The 22,995-nt window shown below is 44.0% G+C and overlaps 1 protein-coding gene across 1 annotated transcript; it reads right to left on the minus strand.

The window, feature by feature from the left end:
• Positions 1 to 158: 158 nt before the first annotated feature.
• On the minus strand, positions 159 to 22,493 carry LOC139566695 (uncharacterized). Its single transcript, XM_071387944.1, has 9 exons — positions 22,365 to 22,493; positions 21,562 to 21,673; positions 21,204 to 21,296; positions 13,652 to 13,743; positions 13,100 to 13,246; positions 11,604 to 11,768; positions 11,122 to 11,233; positions 1,395 to 1,693; positions 159 to 1,274 (listed from the first exon to the last, which is right to left on the minus strand). Exons 1-9 carry the CDS (start codon positions 22,491 to 22,493, stop codon positions 540 to 542), a joined length of 1,884 nt encoding a protein of 627 aa, XP_071244045.1. The 3' UTR covers positions 159 to 539.
• Between the last annotated feature and the right edge of the window lie 502 nt (positions 22,494 to 22,995).

Consider the following 22,995-nt stretch of genomic DNA (forward strand, 5'->3'; position numbering starts at 1 on the left):
TTAATGGTAGGCGTCATAGCTCAAAGGATGTGGTTGAAATGAAAAAGGTATGCATGCTGTTCAAATACGCTACTGCGTATTATGTTACACATCAAATCTCTTCATGATGACCATCTTTCAAGCTCAAAGCAGATTTGTTTAGAAAGAAAGCAAGAATAGAGTAGAAAATAATGACTTTATTCCATCTACATCACCTCAGTAAGGTAAATATTTAACTGTCCTCGTTCTCGCCGAGGTTTACTGTCTCTCTAAAAACAGTTTACGCAAGCCTGTTTCAAATGACAAGTTCAAGTTTTAATGAGGGGTATGTGGCTACTCTCTTCACATAACTATGTCATCTAAAGAATGGTTACAATTTCTCCCCATTGTGGACACTCCTATGTCTGATAAGGTTAGTCAGGAAGGAGAAGCTCTTGTAACATAGTTTACACTTGAAGGGCCTCTCCTTGGTGTGAACGGTCTGGTGCATCTTCACATAGCTCGCTTTAGCAAAGCGCCTCCCACACGTGGGGCAGGTGTACGGCTTGTCGGCGTCAGTCCTAATGCTCGGGCCTCCCAATGACACCAGAGGAGGTAGAAGCAGGAGCCACCACCCTCAGGTGGTTCGTCTTTGAGTTCCCTCCTTGACCTCTAGCCATTGTTTGGGTGTTGTTGGGATTCTGTGCTGTGTTCGAGGCTAGGTAGCGCTTGTGGTGAACGCCAAACCTGACCCTGTCTGTATTGGTGGGGTAATCATGAGGTAACTGAGGAAGGCTAGACCCAGGTCCAGGCTTTCTATGAACCCAGTCACTAGGCATTAGACGAGACCCTGAAGGAGAAGACAGACTTCCTGTTATACTCCCACCAGGGGGGTTTCCCACCACTCTCTGTGAAGGCTGAAGCCCAGGATGACCTGCTCTGTTCCTCATGGATACTGTGGTGTTTGTATCATAGGAACAAGAGGGTCTATTTCTATCAGCCCCAGGCCCTGCTTTATCCCTGCACTGAGACTGTGAAGAGAAGGGTCTGGGCTGCAGACTGGATCCCTGACTGGAGCCTCTGTCTCTCTGATGACCACCAGGACTGTTGTTCAGTCCACCTGTCCACTGGTTGTGTTCTGTGTGGCGGAGTCTCTGTCCCTCGTGGTTGGGTCCTGGTTCCGACTCGGGAAGGAAGAGCGAAGGCTCCTGATCCAGGGTTCTAATCCGGGGCCAGGCTTTGTGACCAGCCACCTCAGAGGTCCACTCTCTCCCCCCAGCAACACCGGATGTCAGCAGGCTCTCCTGGACTGCAGACTGTAAACACAAATTGAACAGAAAAGCAATAAGGTTTATATAAGAACCCATTTGCTCTACACACAGAAACATGACATTATAAAATGGTAAACACAGTTCAGCCGTAGCCTGACGACTCACACTAAATCCTTCTGCTGCTCTGTCGTTAGCAACATTCTTTAGTCTGAGACTGTCTCTCCCTCCGCATACAGACACCTCCCCGTACGCGCAGATCAATCTGTATGTTGTTTTGTGTTCGACTATCTGTTTCTGGTTGTTCCGCAGCCCCGAGTTGAGGACACTGTCCCATCCACTGACCTCCACTTTGTCGCCTCTGGTCCTGGCCTGCTCAGTGATGTTGTTCCGTAGGCCCTTGGCTCCACCGGTCTGGGAATTCAAAATGGCTGTCCAGTCTCCTCTGTTAGCCTCCATCCAATCACCTGCAGGCAGAGGTTAGAAAATAGACTTTACAAAAATGGCAGAGAACTCTACATATTAAGTTTTTTTTTGTCAATTACCTGGTCAAGTTCATACGTTTTGTGTTTTTTTATGTAAACATAAGTTGCATTGATTTCACTTCATGAATAAATTTTAAAAGATACATAGCTGCGAGCAGCAATGACAAAGTGTAGAATGGCAGGAAACTAGCTTTAAAACGGTATAATGTTCTCTCTGCTCCATGGCAAAATGTGTAGAGTTGTCGGAAATTTGCTTTAAAGCAGCAAAATTGTCTCTGCGGTCAAGAGGTCCTCCAAAATGTTTGGTCGGAGACAGCGCCGTTGGCCACAGAAACTACCCCCCCACGCTAGCTTTGCCACCGCTGCTGAAAGAAAATCTGTGAAAGCGTTACCAAGTTTATCTCTCAATACCACAAGTAAGTGAAGTTTAGTGTAGTGCTTGCTGTAGGTTGATTATCTTTGAATGCAGCAGGTAATCAATCTTAGTCCTTAATGTACTTTTAATGTACCAATTCTGGGGTCAATTTGACTAATGGTTTATGTTAAGATATGACGTTTTCACCGTTAAGTGTATTGGTATATTGCGGTCATCTTTAAATACTGGGACTTTATTTTGTTAAACCTCATTTGAGATGAATTTGTTAAGTCTATGGTTTGAATATGATTTGTAGTTTTAGAATTGTTCACTTAACTATGTTGTTCTTGACTCCTTGTGCATTCCTTTATGCGAGTCCATGGTGTAGTTACCTGTGTTATGGTGTGAATTTGGTAACGTTTAGGAATTGTATTGATTGTAATATGCAAATTGGAATACACTACAAGTAAGTCCGATCACCATTAGGATTGGGATTCTCCAGAGTTTCTCAAGCCAATTTGTCCAGAGGCAACGAGGTGAAAATGAGGCAATGGTTAAATTCTTAAAGGATGTGAATATATTGTGCCACGGGTGATAATGACATCTATAGTGCCACCAACTGGTCTGGTGCAGTGACTTTATATGCACACAGCTTCTAAGGTTTCATACCAAATTTCATGGCCCCATGTCCATCAATTCAGTTCCTATGGACCTGGTGTGATATAGTTCAATCTAGTGGTGTAGCGTGGCCGATCTTGAATGCAGCAACTAATCATTCTAAAATGCATTAGAGGCTAATTCATTGACTCTATATACCTGGAGTATATATATATCTGGAGTCAATCTGACTTATGGTTCATGAGAATATTTTTTAAAGTATTTTTCTGCATATGTGCTAGGTCGTGACACTTGGCATTCAGGCCAGAGTTCAATTTTGGTTTAATCAGACCAGAGAATCTTGTTTCTCATGATCTGAGAGTCCTTTAGGTGCCTTTTGACAAACTCCAAGCGGGATGTTATGTGCCTTTTACGGATTACTTGTTCAGCAGTCTTATGGCTTGGTGGGGGGTAGAAGCTGTTAAGAGGCCTTTTGGACCTAGACTTGGCGCTCTGGTACCGCTTGCCGTGCGGTAGCAGAGAGAACAGTCTATGACTTGAGTGACTGGAGTCTGACAATTTTTTGGGCCTTCCTCTGACACCGCCTAGTATATAAACTCAGAAAAATAAGAAACGTCCCTTTTTCAGGAACCTGTCTTTCAAAGATAATTCGTAAAAATCCAAATCCAAATAACTAAACAGATCTTCATTGTAAAGGGTTTATACACTGTTTCCCATGCTTGTTCAATGAACCGTAAACAATTAATGAACATGCACCTGTGGAACAGTCGTTAAAACACTAACAGCTTACAGACGGTAGGCAATTAAGGTCACAGTTATGATAACTTAGGACACTAAAGAGGCCTTTCTACTGACTCTGAAAAACACAAAAATAAAAATGCCCAGGGTCCCTGTTTATCTGCGTGAACATGCCTTCGACATGTTGCAAGGAGGCATGAGGACTGCAGATGTGGCCAGGGAAATAAATTGCAATGTCCGTACTGTGAGACGCCTAAGACAGCGCTACAGGGAGACAGGACAGACAGCTGATCGTCCTCGCAGTGGCAGACCACGTGTAACAACACCTGCACAGGATCCGAACATTACACCTGCGGGACAGGTACAGGATGGCAACAACTGCCCGAGTTACACCAGGATCTCACAATCCCTCCATCAGTGCTCAGACTGTCCGCAATAGGCTGAGAGAGGCTGGACTGAGGGCTTGTAGGCCTGTTGTAAGACAGGACCTCACCAGACATCACTGGCAACAACGTCGCCTATGAGCACAAACCCACTGTCGCTGGACCAGACAGGACTGGCAAAAAGTGCTCTTCACTGACGAGTCGTGGTTTTGTCTCACCAGGGGTGATGGTCGGATTCACGTTTATCGTCGAATGAATGAGCGTTACACCGAGGCCTGTACTCTGGAGCGGGATCGATTTGTAGGTGGAGGGTCCGTCATGGTCTGGGGCGGTGTGTCACAGCATCATCGGACTGAGTTTGTTGTCATTGCAGGCAATCTCAACGCTGTGCGTTACAGGGAAGACATCCTCCTCCCTCATGTGGTACCCTTCCTGCAGGCTCATCCTGACATGACCCTCCAGCATGACAATGCCACCAGCCATACTGCTCGTTCTGTGCGTGATTTCCTGTAAGACAGGAATGTCAGTGTTCTGCCATGGCCAGCGAAGAGCCCGGATCTCAATCCCATTGAGAACGTCTGGGACCTGTTGGATCGGAGGGCTAGGGCCATTCCCTCCGGGAACTTGGAGGTGCCTTGGTGGAAGAGTGGGGTAACATCTCACAGCAAGAACTGGCAAATCTGGTGCAGTCCATGAGGAGGAGATGCACTGCAGTACTTGATGCAGCTGGTGGCCACACCAGATACTGACTGTTACTTTTGATTTTGACCCACCCTTTGTTCAGGGACACTATTCAATTTCTGTTACTCACATGTCTGTGGAACTTGTTCAGTTTGTCTCAGTTGTTGAATCTTGTTATGTTCATACAAATATTTACACATGTTAAGTTTGCTGAAAAAACGCAGTTGACAGTGAGAGGACGTACATTTTTTTGCTGAGTTTAGGTCCTGGATGGCAGGAAGCTTGGCCCCAGTGATGTATTGGGCCATACACACTACCTTCTGTAGCGCCTTGCGGTCGAATGACAAGCACTTGCAATACCAGGCGGTGATAAACCCGGTCAGGATGCTCTCGATGGTACAGCTGTAGAACTTTTTGAGGTTCTGGGGACCCATGACAAATCTTTTCAGTCTCCTGAGGGGGAAAAAGGTGTTGTCGTGCTCTCGTCACTACTGTCTTGGTGTGTTTGGACCATAATAGTTTGTTGGTGATGTGGACCAAGGAACTTGAAACTCTCGACCCGCTCCACGACAACCCTGTCGATGTTAATGGGGGCCTGTTTGGCCCTCCTTTTCCTGTAGTCCACGATCATCTCATATTGAGGGAAAGGTTGTTGTCCTGGCACCACACTGCCAGGTCTCTGACCTCCTCCCTGTAGGCTGTCTCATCGTTGTCGGTGATCAGGCCAACCATTGTTGTGTTGCCTGCAAACTTAAATGATGATCTTGGAGTCGTGGGCGAACAAGTAGTACCGGAAGGGACTAAGCACGCACCCCTGAGGGGCCCCGGTGTTGAGGATCAGCGTGGCAGATGTGTTGTTACCTACCTTTATCACCTGGAGGCGGCCCGTCAGGTAGTACAGGATCCAGTTGCAGATGGAGGTGTTTAGTCCCAGGGTCCTTAGCTTAGTGATGTGCTTTGTGGGCACTATGGTGTTGAACGCTCAGCTGTAGTCAATGAACAGCATTCTCACCGGTGTTCCTTTTGTCCAGGTGGGAAAGTCCAGTGTGAAGTGTGAAGTGCGATTGAGAATGCGTCATCTGTGGATCTGTTGGGGCAGTATGCAAATTGGAGTGGGTCTAGAGTTTCCAGGAAGATGGTGTTAATGTGAGCCATGACCAGCCTTTCAAAGCACTTCGTGGTTACCGACGTGAGTGCTATGGAGCGGTAGTCATTTAGGCAGGTTACCTTTGCATTCATGGGCACAGGGTGGTCTGCTTGAAACATGTGGGTATTACAGACCCGGTCAGAGAGAGGTTGAAAATGTCAGTGAAGACAATTGCCAGTTGGTATGCGTATGCTCTGAGTACACACCCTGGTAATCCGTCTGGCCCTGCGGCCTTGTGAATGTTGACCTGTTTAAAGTAGTGATGCACAATGTAACATGTTTTGGCCGATACCGATATCCGATATTTTCCTTGCCCAAAACAATAACCGATACTTACATTTTTTGCGGCCTTCTATGCATTTCTAGTACAGTTAAATAGTGTCATATATGCATATATTCATATGCATAGTGTCATATATGCATATATTCATATGCATAGCTCATATATCAAGCACATATATTGAGCATCATTTGGTGACTTTAGTGCCCTTGGGCTGCTTAAGAGCCTGCCTGCAACCATATGATTAACACTTGCACAACACACCCCATGACTAGACATGAAACTACTGTTGCTCAAAACACAGTTCCCCAATAACACAAAGAGCATTCTAGTCTCAGCAGATTCTAATCGCACAAACAAACATAGAACTCCAAACTCATCTGATTGACTCAAGTCATTGCACACACTCCCTCTAAATCAGGAAACCCTAACCCCAGTTCCCCTTATTTCACTGCTCTTTGACACACATACATTTCATCGCATGAACACACACACCTCACCCCCCTCTCCTACTGGTCGGGTGCCAAGAGCAGAGGACTCTGCTGTGCACCAATGGGGCCCCTGTTCTGGCTAGAGCAGGCCCGCCTCCAACTCTTCACCGACCAGTCAGAAGAGCAGAACTACCAGAATCAACCAACATCATATTGTGTATAAAACCTAATGCACGCTCTGTTTTAGGGGCTTGCTTCCGACGGTTCCCTATGAGCTAGACGAACGAATCCGTGCACGCTTTGTCAGATATCTTTACCTCTGAATAAACTGCCTTTACTATATACCTTATCCACCTCGTCCCAGTGTCTCAACTTGGTCTCATTTCTCTAGTAACGATTCATCAACAATAGTCAACACACACACACACACATGGATACAGCGGTCTAAGGCACTGCATCTCAGTGCAAGAGGCGTCACTACAGTCCCTGGTTCGAATCCAGGCTGTATCACATCCGGCTGTGATTGGGAGTCCCATAGGGTGGCGCACAATTGGCCCAGCGTCGTCCGGGTTTTGCTGGGGTAAGCCTTCATTGTAAAGAAGAATTTGTTCTTTACTGACTTGCCTAGTTAAATAAAGGTTGCACACACACACACTGACCAAAAAGTCATTTTGTTGGCATTTCCGTATGTCCCCATTACCAGTAAAACATAATCAAAACCTATTTCTTTCACTTACTTGCTGTGCTGTTTCGTTGTTCATTTTTTCAGTCGTTTCATTCTCAACCAGGATTGCGTCATACATGTCAAGCAGTGAAGTTTCAGCTCTGTCTGTCCTTGGACTCTCTTCCATCGTGCGCACTGTCACGGTGTCCGTTTCCATCTTGTCCAGCTGTGTATGTAACATTTCATGTAAACCCTTTTTCTTGTCTGCATCGAAGTAGTGGTCCTTGCACATAGCATCGAGCATGGTGGCGACACAGTAATGAGAGAATGCCACCGAATCGCTTGTTCACAGCCTATGTGGGCAGTTTTGTTGCCGGGGAAAACTGTTGTCAAGAGCAACTGTTTCATTCGCCAATGTAGGCCAGCAAAAACATCCACCTTGTCGGGAAAAGGGGCCATCTTCACTCCATAGAAACTAGTCAGCACTAACATCGCACACTAGCTGCTAGCTAACTGGTTAGCTTAGCATTGGCGAAGTCAGAATGGGCATTAGAATTAGGAATTAGAATACTACACTGAACAAAAATAAACGCAACATGTAAAGTGTTTGTCCCATGTTTCATGAGCTGAAAAAAAAGACCCCCGAAATGTTCCATACGCACATAAAGCTTCTCAAATTGTGAAATTGTGCACATTTGTTTACATCCCTGTCAGTTGACGAGCAGGCGTTTCAATGCCATGACAGAGGGTATCACGTCTGCTGCGGACGCAGTTGATGAGCAGGCGTTTCAATGCCATGACAGAGGGTATCACGTCTGCTGCGGACGCAGTTGATGAGCTTATTTCTCGAGTCAGTTGTTCGAATGGAGCTACCTAGTGTGTTCATGTTTCCAAGTTTCAAACACGTTCTCAAATGCCATTTGAAATGGCAGCAGAGGTATGACTACCAGCATATTCATGAGCATGCAATACGACTTTCCTCAGTACGAAATCCTCGACGACCCACTGTGCTGTCAGACTCAGCATGCTCATGGGGCTGATATCGCTGGTCCGAAGCTAATAGCAGTGACACTATTACTGTGTAAATCCGGTAGCACATCTTAAAAATAGTAAAAAATATATAAAATAATTGCTCGGTGCTCAACCAGTCGGCGAAAACCAACATCACCCACGACAGAGAATGGTTATTTGTCAAGCGCAATGAATTCCATTATCTTGGCATTTAATGGACTCCGCCTTTGAGTTGTCTTGCTGTCCCATGTTGTTTATACTTGCGCACTATTGTTTGTACAGATGAACGTGGTACCTTCAGGCGTTTGGAAATTGCTCCCAAGGATGAACCAGACTTGTGGAGGTGCACAATTCTTTCCCCCTGAGGTCTTCGCTGATTTTTTGGAATTTTCGAATGATGTCAAGCAAAGAGGCACGGAGTTTGAAGGTAGGCCTTGAAATACATCCACAGGTACACCTCCAACTGACTCAAATTATGTAAATTAGCCTATCAAAAGCTTCTAAAGCCATGACATATTTTTCTGGAATTTTCCAAGCTGTTTAAAGACAGTCAACTTAGTGTATGTAAACTTCTGACCACTGGAATTGTGATACAGTGAATTATAAGTGAAATAATCATGCACAAAGTAGATGTCCTAACCGACTTGCCAAAACTATAGTTTGTTAACAAGAAATTTGTGGAGTGGTTGAAAAACGAGTTTTAATGACTCCAACCTAAGTGTATGTAAACTTCCGACTTCAACTGTAGCTGTTCTGGAAAGAGCCAAGAACTTGAGAGGAACGTACATCTTCCTCAACAACTCTATCCTGAAGCTGTGTGCCAGAAAAGGAAAGAACTGATCCCAGCTATGAAAGCTGCCAGAGCACGTGGGGACATTGCTTACATCCGCTGTGACCGGCTCATTGTCCACCCTCCCAGAAGCCACACACACATTAATAAATGGACTACTGAATGTATATATATATTTTTTTTTTCTTGCTTTGTTTGCTCTTTTCAGTATTATGTCTATCTCTGATAAGCTACCCAAGAAAGGGCTGAAAATAGGCCCATATTAATATATGTAACCTTAGAAATAAGGTTAATGAAATCAATAACTTGCTAACATCAGGTACCATGAATATATTTTCCATTTCTGAGACTCACTTAGAATAATTTGATTATACACCAGTAGCAATACAAGGATATACCATATATAGAAGAGACAAATGCTCATGGGGGTGTTGCTGTGTGTGTGATAGCCTTTGTGATTCTGTCTTTCGTAATTTACAGAACTGTTGCCTGTATGCCTCTGGGACCAACTCATAAGCCCAAAGGATAGCAGATTTATCAGTCAATCTGAACTCTTGTCAAGAGAAAGCAGCGTAGACTTTGAGCTTTTCCCACAAGAACACTTGAGGAGCAGTGACCAAATATTTCGTGGCCATTTTAGGTACAAGACGGTACAAGGCTGTTCTGAACTAGATTAAACTCTGTTGAGGATGGCCTGACTGGATTCGGCGTGCTTCCAGATCCATCTCAATCGAATGGCATGCGCACGTTCTTCTTGTTCTAATCTGGCTGAAAGTTCTCTTTTTCCTTGTGCTCGAGCTGAAATTTTTGTTGTTCAAGCTTTAATTGTTGCTCCAACTTTGCTTTTAGTTATAACTCCCTTAGTTGCACGACTATGGGATGTACTCTACTACCCGTAGCGCCCTTTTCATCAGCCTCTCTCTCCGAGAGAATTTCCTCCTCCACCAAAACAGTACCAATCAAATCTTTGGCTACTACTTTTGGATAGCCAGATGCCACTTTGATGCTTTGCAAGGGCAAGCAGATTCACCTTTGTACATTTATCTAGCATCTCCCATGTAGGGTTTTCCACAAATGCTTCCAACTTAAAGTACATGGCTTTATTTTAATTTTAATTAGCCTCTGTTTTTGCAACTTTCAAAATTATTCCACCAATCTTATAACCCCTCAAGATCAGTGACAAACTCAACCACAAAACGAGAGCACTCAAATATCTTGGCACAGAAGAGCTTCAGAGTAGGTGACTAGAGCGACTACCATACTCATGGGAAACAATATTTTTGTAACTCATCCATATTTTGACCAACCCCTTAGTTTGGGAAAAGCTAAGTTAACATATGTAACATGGGCCTACATTCCAAATTGGTGTCATTTGGCCCTATGGTTTATGAGAAAGATTTGTAAAGTATTTTTGGCATATTTTAGCTTATTAGCATATGTACTAATATGCATTTACAGGTATAGTGTGGCAATCCTTTGAATGCCTCAATGTTATTTTATCAAACTCTTTAGGTAATATTGTGATGAGCCCACAGACCAAATTTGGAGTGAATCTGACTTAGTCCATGAGAAGATTTGTAACATTTATTTTAAGCGTTACATAGACAAAAGTAAATTGTTAGTTTCCTTATTTTTTAAAGATATCAATGCCAAACATAGTTCATCATAGTAATGTCTTTCATGACCCTAAAAGGTTTCAGATTGATAGGCCATTGTGGAGTGGATTTACAAAGGATTTAATTAAATGGACACGTAAAATCTGATTTCCTGATTTATCAATAACTCAGCCATCTCTTAACCAATCCCTTATCTTTTCTCAAACTAAGTTAAGAGATGTACCATGGGTCTCCATCGTGGTGTTATTTGGACATATGGTTCATGAAAATAAGTTTATCCAACATTTTCAAAATGGATATAAATCTATCCTGACGGAATTTATGGATTCTTGAGGCAAATTTGTCCAGCATAAGGAAAGACACCTACATACAAAATTAAGTCTCTAGGTCAAACTGGACGATGGATTCGAAGGTTTAAGGAAAACTGTTTATAACAGTGCCACCTATAGGCCAATCGGTGCCATTCTTTTTGACAAAGTTACTCATGGCCTCTAGTTTCTGTGTGCCAAATTAGAAAACAAGTTACCAATCTATGCTTGAGTTATTTGACCAGGTCAAGAAAAATGTATAAAAATAATTCAGAGAATAACAATAGATTTCATAGATTAGCTGTGAACCGCTAATAATAGCCAGGTGCATCACTATTCCCATTGAAGATCTATTACTGTATGTAGGCTATATGTATTTCTCCCTTACCTTGCTCCCTCATCTTTAATCCACTCAGCAGATCAATATTCTCTGGTCCATCTTCTATAGTCTCCTCTTTGACCAGCAGCAGATCAGGCTTCCCATCCTCCATGTCTACTGACTGTCAGAGATACAGAGTGAGAGGATGTTGTATCAAGAAATCCGATAAGAGCACCCTGCTATGGAGCATCTTGTGATTGGGCAAAGAGGGATTGCTATGAGTATTGTGTAAATATGTTAGTTGACTTGATTACTTGACACTCTTTAATGTTTTGATCATTCAAAAGACATGGTCCCGCACTTAAGACAAAATTAATCAAGACCAGGGTCAGTATCCACAAAGAGTCTCAGAGTAGGAGTGCTGATGTAGGATCAGTTTAGCCTTTTAGATCATAATGAATAAGTTGATATCCTAGATCATCACTCTGAGAGGCTTTGTGGATAAGGGCCGTGACCTAATACCATTCAGACAGTAGTTTCCATTGGCTCACCTCAGTGAGGCTGTGTGTGGTCCTATGCTGCTCAGCTGGTTCCTCTGTGGGTTCAAGAGGAGGTGTAGTCCGGCTGTCCTCCATGACCTTGTTCCCCTCAGGGTTCCCCAGACCCTTCTCACAACCCTCCTCCTTCACCAGCAGCACCTCTGGACCCTCCTCCTCCTGAAAGAGACAGGTGATACAGATTACACAGACATACACTCCATCGGGTACATACACACGCACACACAGATAATAAACACACTTTAAGCATGGTGTGTTTACCCATCCCAACTACGTTTGAGTCCTAGACTGTATTTACAGAATGACATCATCATTGTTAATCCCATCATAGTGGACATAAATATGATGTTGTAGGTAAATCTGGGTTACGGGAAAATGTTAGGTAGACTGGGCTTCTCAAACCCTGGCGGGTAGCCAGTCTAGGAGATGGACAACTCCCAATTTCAAAGCCACAACTCCTCAATAGCTGACCAGGCGGATAAAGGTGTCCCATCTCCCAAACGGCTGGAAAGGCAGATGAAGGCTGCAACTGATAACTGATCAAATGTATGCACACTCTGGATAAGAGCGTCTGTTAAAATGTAAATGTTAATATGAATCAGCAAAAGCCAAACCTGGCTAAAGAAGTGTATATTGGTTATAAAGTGCTGTCGGGTGTATGCAGAATAGGGTGAGATCAGATGTGATGTACAATGAGTATAAAAACCTTAACACCTGCTCTTCCCATGACAGACTGACCAGGTGAAAGCTATGATCCCTTATTGATGTCACTTTTGAATCCACTTCAATCAGTGTAGATGAAGGGGAGGAGACCATTTAGCATACAGGCGAACGGCCTCATTCCTCTGTGTGGACCTTCATGTGCATTTTCAGGTTGCCAGCCTGGGTGAAGCGCATGTGACACTGGGGGCAGCTGCTGGATTTCTCCCCTGTGTGGACCCTCGAAGATCCCCACCTGCTGGGGGCAGCTGAAGCCTTTGTTACAGAACATGCAGAGGAACCGCGTCTCTTAACTATTAACTGATGTTTAACCCCCTCGCCGAGCCTGGGGTCTAGTCTTGTCGTTTGAGTTCAATACCTGATCGAAAAGTATGTGGCCCTGTGAATTGGAAGGTCCCATCGATGTGGACACTGAGCGTGTGTTAAAGGGAGTAGGTGACGACATTTGGATTTGTCTCAAAGCTTTCCCTGTAATCTAAGAAATCTTTGTCTTGTGAGTGTCCTTCTCTACATTCCATGTCGCCCTCAACTTTCACAGTCACCTCATCTACGACTATAACCTCCCTTTTCTTATCTAGGCACCCTTCGGGGTATACACTACTAGTGTACCGGTTTCCAATCTCCTCTAAACAGATCAGTCTGTGTCTCTAAACCCAAGGGCATGTTTCCAGGGTCCATCTCTGTAGTGTAAGAGCAATACGGATCATTGCCAGTCCCTAATGTGTCACCCGAGTCCCGATGGGAAGGAACTGTCCTCGGGCTCGGGTTACCGTAAAGTAAATACTCTGAGCCAGGTCCTCTTTGGCTACAGGGGGCGCTCCAGTCTGGATGTCTCTGTGTCGTGGGTTTTCTCCCTCAGTCCTCTCCTGCCTGTCCAGTGACGATCCTCCAGGACCTGCAGCCTCTGCATCTGCAGACTGACACAAAGAGAGGAAGTTATTATCGGTACATAATAGGTTTGGATAACAATGTCGTAGGGAAGTCTGGGGTCGGCAGGTAGCTTACTGGTTAAGAGCGTTGGGCCAGTAACCGAAAGATCGCTGGTTCAAATCCCCGTGCTGACTAGGTGAAAAATATGTTGATGTGCCCTTGAGCAAGGCACTTAACCCTAATTGCTCATGTAAGTCGTTCTGGATAAGAGCGTCTGCTAAATGACAAGCTCCCCTATGGCAGATAAATAAGGATGTACATGTAAACAAATTAAAAGCTGAGGGGAGTGTTTCTGAAATAAAACAGGACACATGTCATGTATTGTAATTTTTATGTTACACTATGACACTAACCTTTATCACAATAACATGCTGGGTTGAGGTTCCACTCACCTCATTAACAGTGATTGGTTGGTCATCTCTCCACGCATTGTATCCCGCTGGCTTCACAAAGCTCCTGTGGCCTCCAGTGAGATGTCTTTCACCTGAGGGAGCATTGGGGAAAAGGAGTGGTTGAGTTAAGTACTGTCAATGCTCAATGCTATATTGTACACTATTGACACTGTCTACAATTGGCAAGGATGTAAGGTAGCACTTGTCATAATTTCCATGCATCACATGCTTTTAATTGAGTATGACAATAGGAAATTCAGTAAATCAAGAATCTTGTTAGAATATGATAGTGTCTTTGTGCAGGAATAATTTATTCTTAATTGACCTGCCTGGTAAAATAAAGTAACATTTAAAAAAGTGTTCAAGATAGCGACTTAATCAGGGGAAGTATTGCACACTAGCCAAACACTGACGAAGACACAATTCTGGATAACACATTTAAACAAATGCGCAAAGGGGAACGGGGTGCCAAGCTCCTCAGCCTTCTGCAAAATGTACCCCTTGCCATTCCTCTGTATCGGTCAAGTATCTTGACACTACTGGGACGACTGGCAACGACGCGCTCCCGTGCTACCTTCAGTTCCAGTAGCTGTAGTTTCCTACGCAATGCCCTGTTTTCTTTCTGGCTTTGAGACATTTCCAAACGAAACACTGCATAGTCGTCATCTACTAGTTTACAGATCTCTGCCACGGCTGCATTCCCTAGCACCTCCATGATGGAGGCTATTTGAGTGTGAAAAACCATACAGTTAGCCATTGTCAGCAGCTAGCTAGCGTTACCTAGATAACATGGGTATATCCACCAAGTCCTGTCTCCAACGCAAATTATAGACTACCCGAGGTAAGTATGTGATGCTGTGCATTAAAATTAGGCATATTTTGAATTCCAGTGTGTTAAAACGTCTAAATACAGTAAAAACGCCAAAGTGTAAATTATTGGTCACTGTTCGCGTCCGTTTACTTCCTCAGTGGTATTTTTGAGCGGTTGGCATCCAACGTTGTTCGTGTTTTACCGCTACTGTGCTGGAGTGGAGTGTGGGCCAGAGACCCTGGAGGAACGAAATATTGCCTGGCTGCCCCGTTTATCTTAGAAAATACAACAGATACTGTATCAGTTCATATTCTACTCAATGGACTCATGACACCTCATTCCTGTATCCCATTCTCTCTCATACAGACTCAAATATCTCTCGCCCTCTTATACTGCCCACACTATATCAACACACGTTCTACTGTTTCTATTTCCTGGCAATAATCACACCTTCCTGGTGGATATTTTCCTATGATATATAATTACTTATTCAGCCAGCTGTGTCCCAACCTATGTCTAGTTAAGGTGGACTCCTATCATCTTTCTTGTGCTCCCGTCCCCAAAGTTTTGAGAGCATCTCGACTGGCTGCACACTGCTTGGTACGGCAACTGCAACGCACCCGACCGCAAGGCACTACAGAGGGTGGTGAGTACAGCCCAGTACATCACTGGGGGCAAGCTTCATACCATCCAGGAGCTCTATACCAGGCAGTGTCAGAGGAAGGCCCAAAAAATGGTCAGACTCCAGCCACCCAAGACAGACTGTTCTCTCTGCTACCGCACGACAAGCGGTACCAGTGCACCAAGTCTGGGACCAACAAGACCCTGAACAGCTTATAACCCCAAGCCATAAGACTGCTAAATAGCTAATCAAATGGCTGCCCTTACTACCCACATTGACCCTTTTTTGTACTAATTCTCTTGCACTGACTCGGTACTGGTACTCCCCGTATGTAGCCATGTTATTTTTGCTCTGTATTGTTATTCGTTATTTACTGTGTATTTATTCCTTGTGTCACTTTCAATGTTTTATCTTAACTCTGCATTGTTGGAAAATAAACCGTAAGTAAGCATTTCACTGTTGGTCTGTTCTTTACAAAACATGTGACAAATCAAATTTGATTCGATTTTTATTCTCTGTATATGGAAGAGATGCCTCACCTTAGTGTCTCTATTCCATTGCTCCTGCCATCTCTGCACAAACACTGTCCATATCAGGCCTTTTGCCTCTGCCTTGCTCATTGGAACTGTAACGTCCACCTCCCCACTCCTAAAAGGGCTGTTTAGACAGTACATCAGCTGCCTCGTTCCCCTCCACCCCCACATGGGCTGGGACCCAAGTAAATCTCGTCTGTCTCACTCGGCCATGGGTTTGTAGTACCTCATACAGCGGATCTCGTCTGGTGCTTCGTGAGCTAAAGGACTGCAGACTTATCAATACTGATGACATGAGACAGAGCAAACTACTACTCTGTCTGGCTTCATATTCTCCAGTCCTTGCGCCTGTATGATATCTAAACTTTCCAGTGATATCCTGGCTGCCGAACCATACTCTATACTGCCAAAGTCTATCGCAGATTGAATCAGCGGTACATACATTGTCCTCAGTGAGGAACGCCCAGCCCCCCACTCCATTCCTGTCAGACAGCGCATCACATTCAGAACTTTCAGCATTTTCCCACCACTCTCTCAATGTGTTCTGCCCGGGTCAGCCTAGTGTCAAAGTACACCCCTAGGAACCTGAAGGCTCCCAGCCTCTCCAAGTTTCTCCCATACAACCTCAGGCATACCTCATCTCCAACCTTCCTCATGGTAAAGAACACTGTCTGACTTCTCTACAGAGAATCTGAATCTCTACTTTAATGACCACCTCTCCACCTCATCTACATCTTAAAACTTCTTTGGATAGGTGGGACATAGGTGGGATAGGTGGCCAACAGCCGGTGAAATTGCAGAGCGCAAAATTAAAATTACTAAACTTTCATGAAATCACAAGTGCAATACATCAAAATACAGCTTAACTTGTTGTTAATCCAGCCAAGGTGTCAGATTTCAAAAAGGCTTTACGGCGAAAGCAAACCATGTGATTATCTGAGGACAGCGTCCAGCACACAAATGCATAACAAATCATTTTCAACCAAGGAGTTGCGACTCGAAAGTCAGAAATAGCGATATAATATATGCCTTACCTTTGAAGATCTTCTTCTGTTGGCACTCCAAAATGTCCCAGTTACATTACAAATGGTCCTTTTGTTCAATAAATTCCTTTATATCCATAAAAACTCAGTTTAGCTGGCGCGCTTCAGTTAATAATCTACTCGGTTTCCTTCCTTCAAAATGCATACAAAATGAATCCCAAATGTTACCAATAAACTTATCCAAACAAGTCAATCCACGTTTATAATCAATCCTTAGGTACCCTAATACGTAAATAAACAATACAATTTAAGACGGAGAATCGTTATTGTCTTTAACGGAGATAAACAAAAAGAACGTGCTCTCTCTGCCATGCGCTTGGAAACACTACAGCCAAAATGGGAGCCACTATAAAACTACAACTTCTCCCTCATTTTTACAAAAAACAGCCTGAAACTCTTTCTAATGACTGTTGACATCTAGTGGAAGCCCTAGGAACTGCAATCGGGGACGATTTCACCCTATTATAAAAGTGCCAGGCATTGAAATCAGTGGTATGCTGATTTTTTGTTTGTTTGTTGATGGTTTGTCCTCGGGGTTTCGCCATTTCAGTTCTGTTATACTCACAGACATTATTTTAACAGTTTTAGAAACTTTAGATTGTTTTCTATCCAATGCATATCCTAGCCTCTGGGCCTGAGTAGCAGGCAGTTTACTTTGGGCACGCTTTTCATCCGGACGTCAAAATACCACCCCCTATCCCAAAGAACTGTTTATTATACATTTCTTCCATTAAGCCCCATCATCTGCAAATAAAGACCTTCCGATATCTGGCCATACCTGAGAGTAAACATCATTGATATTGATTGAGAACAAAAGAGGACTAAATCACGCTCCCCTGCGGTGTACCGTTATCCACCAAGTAGCTGCCTGATAGAGATTTCCCCACCCTCACCTGGATAGACCTTCCAAACAGTTGACCGTTCTACACCCATAAGGTCAAGCTTGATTAGCAACCCCTCCTTCAACATCATATCATACGCCTTCCACATCAAAAAAAGACAGCCACAACCATCTCCTGACCTCTGCTTCTAAGCAGAGCACTGGGCCCATAGTTCCCCTTCCTGAACCTACTCTGACGTGGCGATATTAACCCCCTGTTCTCCAGGAAGTAAGTTAGTCTCTCCGTAATCATACGTTCCATACTCTTACATACATGAGATGTTAGGGCTATTGGCCGATAGCTTGTTGGGCTTCTGGATTGCTACCACTACTGCCTCCTTCCAGCTGGCCGGTAGTTTCCCTTCCTCCCACACTCTGTTGTACAGGCCCAATACATTATCCAGCACTTCATCGCTGAGATGGGCCAATATGACATAGCAAACCTCATCTTTCCCAGGTGAAGTTAACCCAGCCTTGCCTATTGCTGGCTTCATCTCTGCCATGGTAAATGGTGCATTCAATGCATCATTTACATCCTCCCTCCTGTCCAGCACTCCAGGTTGCTCCTCTCTCATTTTCTCTCCCCCCTCTGCCCCTCCTTTGACAGATTAGCTGAGCTCACTTCCTTAAAATACAGTATTCACACCCCTTGACTTTTTCCACATTTTGTTGTGTTACAGCTTGAATTTAAAATGGATTACATTTCGATTTTTTGTCACTGGCCTACACACAAAACCCCATAATGTAAAAGTGGAATTATGTTTTTCGGAATGTTTACAAATTAATGAAAAGCTGAAATGTCTTGAGTCAATAAGTATTCAACCCATTGCTATGACAAGCCTAAATAAGTTCAGGAGTAAAAATGTGCTTAGCAAGTCACATAAGTTGCATGGAGTCACTATGTGTGCAATAATAGGGTTTAACATGATTTGTGAGTATGGTGAAGTTATTAATTACACTTTAGATGGTGTAGCAATACACCCAGTTACTACAAAGATACAGGCATCCTTTATAACTCAGTTGCCGGAGAGGAAGGAAACCGCTCAGGGATTTCACCATGAGGCCCATGGTGACTTTAAAACAGTTACATAGTTTTCTCCTATCATAGCCATTAAACTGAGGATGGATCAACAACATTGTCGGTCTGCTAACTGCTAGCTTGTTTAGCCCCGGCCTACTAACTGTTAGCATCGGCCTGCTAACTGTCTGAATCGCCGTATCCCCAGTCAGCCCAACCACTCACTGGACCCATATGTTCACTTGGCTACGCATGCCTCTCTCTAATATTAATATGCCTCGTCCATTACTGTCCTGGTTAGTGTAGAGCCTCTAGCCCTGCTCAATATGCCTTAACTAACCATGTTGTCCCACCTCCTACATATGTGATGACATCACCTGGTTTAAACGTCTCTAGAGACTATATCACTATTATCATTACTCAATGCCTAGGTTTACCTCCAATGTACTCACATCCTACCATACCTTTGTCTGTACACTATGCCTTGAATCTATGCTATCGTGCCCAGAAACCTGCTCCTTTTACTCTCTGTTCCAAACGTGCTAGACGGCCAGTTCGTATAGCATTTAGCCGTACCCTTATCCTACTTCTCCTCTGTTCCTCTGGTGATGTAGAGGTTAATCCAGGTCCTGCAGTGCCTAGCTCCACAATTAATGCAAATGAATTACTTAAATTTCATAGAATGTGATTTTCTGGATTTTTGTTTTAGATTCCGTTTCTCACAGTTGAAGTGTACCTATGATAAAAATTAGAGACCTCGACATGCTTTGTAAGTATGGAAAACCTGCAAAATCGACAGTGTATCAAATACTTGTTCTCCCCACTGTATATCTATCCTACCTTGTCTTTCTAAGGTCTTCGAAAGCCAAGTTAACAAACAGATTACCGACCATTTTGAATCCCACCGTACCTTCTCCCCTATGCAATCTGGTTTCAGAGCTGGTCATGGGTGCACCTCAGCCACGCTCAAGGTCCTAAATGACATCATAACCGCCATCGATAAGAGACATTACTGTGCAGCCGTATTCATCGACCTGGCCAAGGCTTTTGACTCTGTCAATCACCAAATTCTTATTGGCAGACCAGACAGCCTTGGTTTCTCAAATGACTGCCTCGCCTGGTTTACCAACTACTTCTCAGATAGAGTTCAGTGTGTTAAATCGGAGGGCGTGTTGTCCGGACCTCTGGCAGTCTCTATGAGGGTGCCACAGGGTTCAATCCTCGGGCCGACTCTCTTCTCTGTATACATCAATGATGTTGCTCTTGCTGCTGGTGATTCTCTGATACACCTCTACGCAGACGACACCATTCTGTATACTTCTGGCCCCTCTTTGGACACTGTGTTAACTAACCTCCAGACGAGCTTCAATGCCATACAACTCTCCTTCCGTGGCCTCCAAATGCTCTTAAACGCAAGTAAAATAAATGCATGCTATTCAACCGATCACTGCCCGCCCGTTCAGCATCACTACTCTGGACGGCTCCGACTTAGAATACGTGGACAACTACAAATACCTAGGTGTCTGGTTAGACTGTAAACTCTCCTTTCAGACTCACATTAAGCATCTCCAATCCAAAATTCAATCTAGAATTGGCTTCCTATATCGCAACAAAGCATCCTTCACTCATGCTGCCAAACATACCCTCGTAAAACTGACCATCCTACCGATCTTCGACTTCGGTGATGTCATCTATAAAATAGCCTCCAACACTCTACTCAACAAACTGGATGCAGTCTATCACAGTGCCATCTGTTTTTGTCACCAAAGCCCCATACACTACCCACCATTGCGACCTGTATGCTCTCGTTGGTTGGCCCTTGCTTCATACTCGTCGCCAAACCCACTGGCTACAGGTTATCTACAAGTCTCTGCTAGGTAAAGCCCCGCCTTATCTCAGCTCACTGGTCACCATAGCAGCACCCACTCCAGCACCCACTCTACCATTCCAGTGTTTAATTGCTATATTGTAATTACTTCGCCACCATGGCCTATTTATTGCCTTAACTCCCTTATCTTACCTCATTTGCACTCACTGTATATAGACTTTTTGTTTTATTTTGTTCTACTGTATTATTGACTGTTTTGTTTATTCCATGTGTAACTCTGTGTTGTTGTATGTGTCGAATTGCTATGCTTTATCTTGGCCAGGTCGCAGTTGCAAATGAGAACTTGTTCTCAACTAGCCTACCTGGTTAAATAAAGGTTAAATAAAAAATAAATAAATAAAGTTGTAGTTAGTCCACAATACTAACCTAATTGCAGAGTGAAAAGAAGGAAGCATTTACAGAATAAAATATTACAACATGCATCCTGTTTACTACAAGGCACTGAAGTAATACTGTAAAAAGTATGGCAAAGCAATTCACTTTCTGTCCTGAATACAATGTGTTATGTTTGGGGCAAATCCAATACATTACTGAGTACCACGCTCCCGATATTCAAGCATAGTGGTGGCTGCATCATGTTATGGGTATACTTGTAATCATTAAGGACAGGAGTTTTTCAGGATAAAAAAGAAACAGAATGGAGCTAAGCACAGGCAAAATCCTAGAGGAAAACACAGTTTAGTCTGCTTTCCACCAGACACTGGGAGATTAATTCACCTTCCAGCAGCAAGGACAAATCTACACTGGAGTTCCTTACCAATAAGACAGTGAATGTTCCTGAGTGGCCGAGTTACAGTTTTGACTGTCGCCTCTGGTCCTGGCCTGCTTCGATGGTGTCGTCCCCTGGGCCCTTGGAATCCAAGATGGTCAGTCTCCTCTGTTACCCTCTAGCCAATCACCTGCAGGAAGAGGTTAGAAAACAGACTTTATCAACATGGCAGAGAACTCTACATATGGATTTTATTTTGTCAATTACTTGGTCAAGTTCATACATTATAATGTGTTTTTTTTAATTTTTATGTAACATACGTTGTATTGATTTCATTTTATGTAGATGCATCACTATTCCCATTGAAGTATATCTATTATGTTCTGTATATGTATTTCTCTCTTACCTTGCTCCCCCATCTTTAGTCCACTCAGGAGATCAATGCTCTCTGGTCCGTCTTCTATTGTCATCTCTTTGACCAGCAGCAGATCAGGCTTCCCATCCTCCATGTCTACTGACTGTAAGAGATACAGAGTGAGAGGATATTAGATCAAGAAAACTGGTATTAGCACCCTGCTCTGGAGCATCTTCTCATTGGACAAACATGTTAGTTGATTTGATTCCGTTTTTTAAATTATTTTTTAATTTATTATTATTTACCCCCTTTTCTCCCCAATTTTCGTGGTATCCAATCGCTAGTAATTACTATCTTGTCTCATCGCTACAACTCCCGTACGGGCTCGGGAGAGACGAAGGTCGAAAGCCATGCGTCCTCCGAAGCACAACCCAACCAAGCCGCACTGCTTCTTAACACAGCGCGCCTCCAACCCGAAAGCCAGCCGCACCAATGTGTCGGAGGAAACACCGTGCACCTGGCCCCCTCGGTTCGCGCACACTGCGCCCGGCCCGCCACAGGAGTCGCTGGAGCGCGATGAGACAAGGATATCCCTACCGGCCAAACCCTCCCTAACCCGGACGACGCTAGGCCAATTGTGCGTCGCCCCACGGACCTCCCGGTCGCGGCCGGCTGCGACAGAGCCTGGGCGCGAACCCAGAGACTCTGGTGGCGCAGCTAGCGCTGCAGTGCCCTAGACTACTGTGCCACCCGGGAGGCCTGATTCAGTTTTTTTTATTCAAAAGGTATGATCCCACACTTAAAATTATCAAGACCTGACCTAATACCATTCAGACATTTTACAGTGGGCTCACCCCAGTGAGACTGTGTGTGGTCCTGTGCTGCTCAGCTGGTTCCTCTGTGGGTTCAGGACGAGGTGTAGTCCGGTTGTCCTCCATGACCATGGTCCCCAGACCCTCCTCACACACCTCCTTCACCCGCATCACCTCTGGACCCCCCTCCTTAAATAGAGAGGTGATACAGACATACACTCCCTCAGGTACGTACACACAGATAATAAACATACTTTCAACATGGAGTGTTTAACCATCCCCACTACGCTTGAGTCCTATACTGTAGTTACAGAATGACTTAATTGTTGTTAAACCCATCATGGTGGACATAAATATGTTGTTGTTGGTAAATATGAGTTAGCTATGATAAGTCAAAAGTAATCATCAGACAAACCTGACTAAACTATTTTGACGTGTACAGTAGGTGTTTGCTAGTGTGCCGGTATGCATAGGTATATTTGTCATAACGTGCAGTCGTGCTTATGCAGAATAGGGTGAGATCATTATCATAGTCTCAATGATAATAAAAAAAAGTATTAGAATGAAAAGTCTCATTTTGTTTTTATTAAACATAAACTAATTTGAAATACACCATATGAAAACCACCACATGCACGTCTCCACTACAAATCTGCTTGATAAACTGCATTAAT

The sequence above is a fragment of the Salvelinus alpinus genome, chromosome 39, assembly GCF_045679555.1.
Source record: "Salvelinus alpinus chromosome 39, SLU_Salpinus.1, whole genome shotgun sequence".
NCBI lineage: Eukaryota > Metazoa > Chordata > Actinopteri > Salmoniformes > Salmonidae > Salvelinus > Salvelinus alpinus.

Bases quoted from the DNA above. Each gene is read 5' to 3' on its own strand.
- LOC139566695 (XM_071387944.1), bottom strand. From the start codon at position 22,493: ATGCGGGTGAAGGAGGTGTGTGAGGAGGGTCTGGGGACCATGGTCATG. The intron at 13,247-13,651 runs GTGAGTGGAACC...TCTTTGTGTCAG, and splicing joins AACCAATCACTGTTAATGAG to TCTGCAGATGCAGAGGCTGC. The intron at 1,694-11,121 runs GTAAGGGAGAAA...CTCTGCCTGCAG, and splicing joins ATTAAAGATGAGGGAGCAAG to GTGATTGGATGGAGGCTAAC.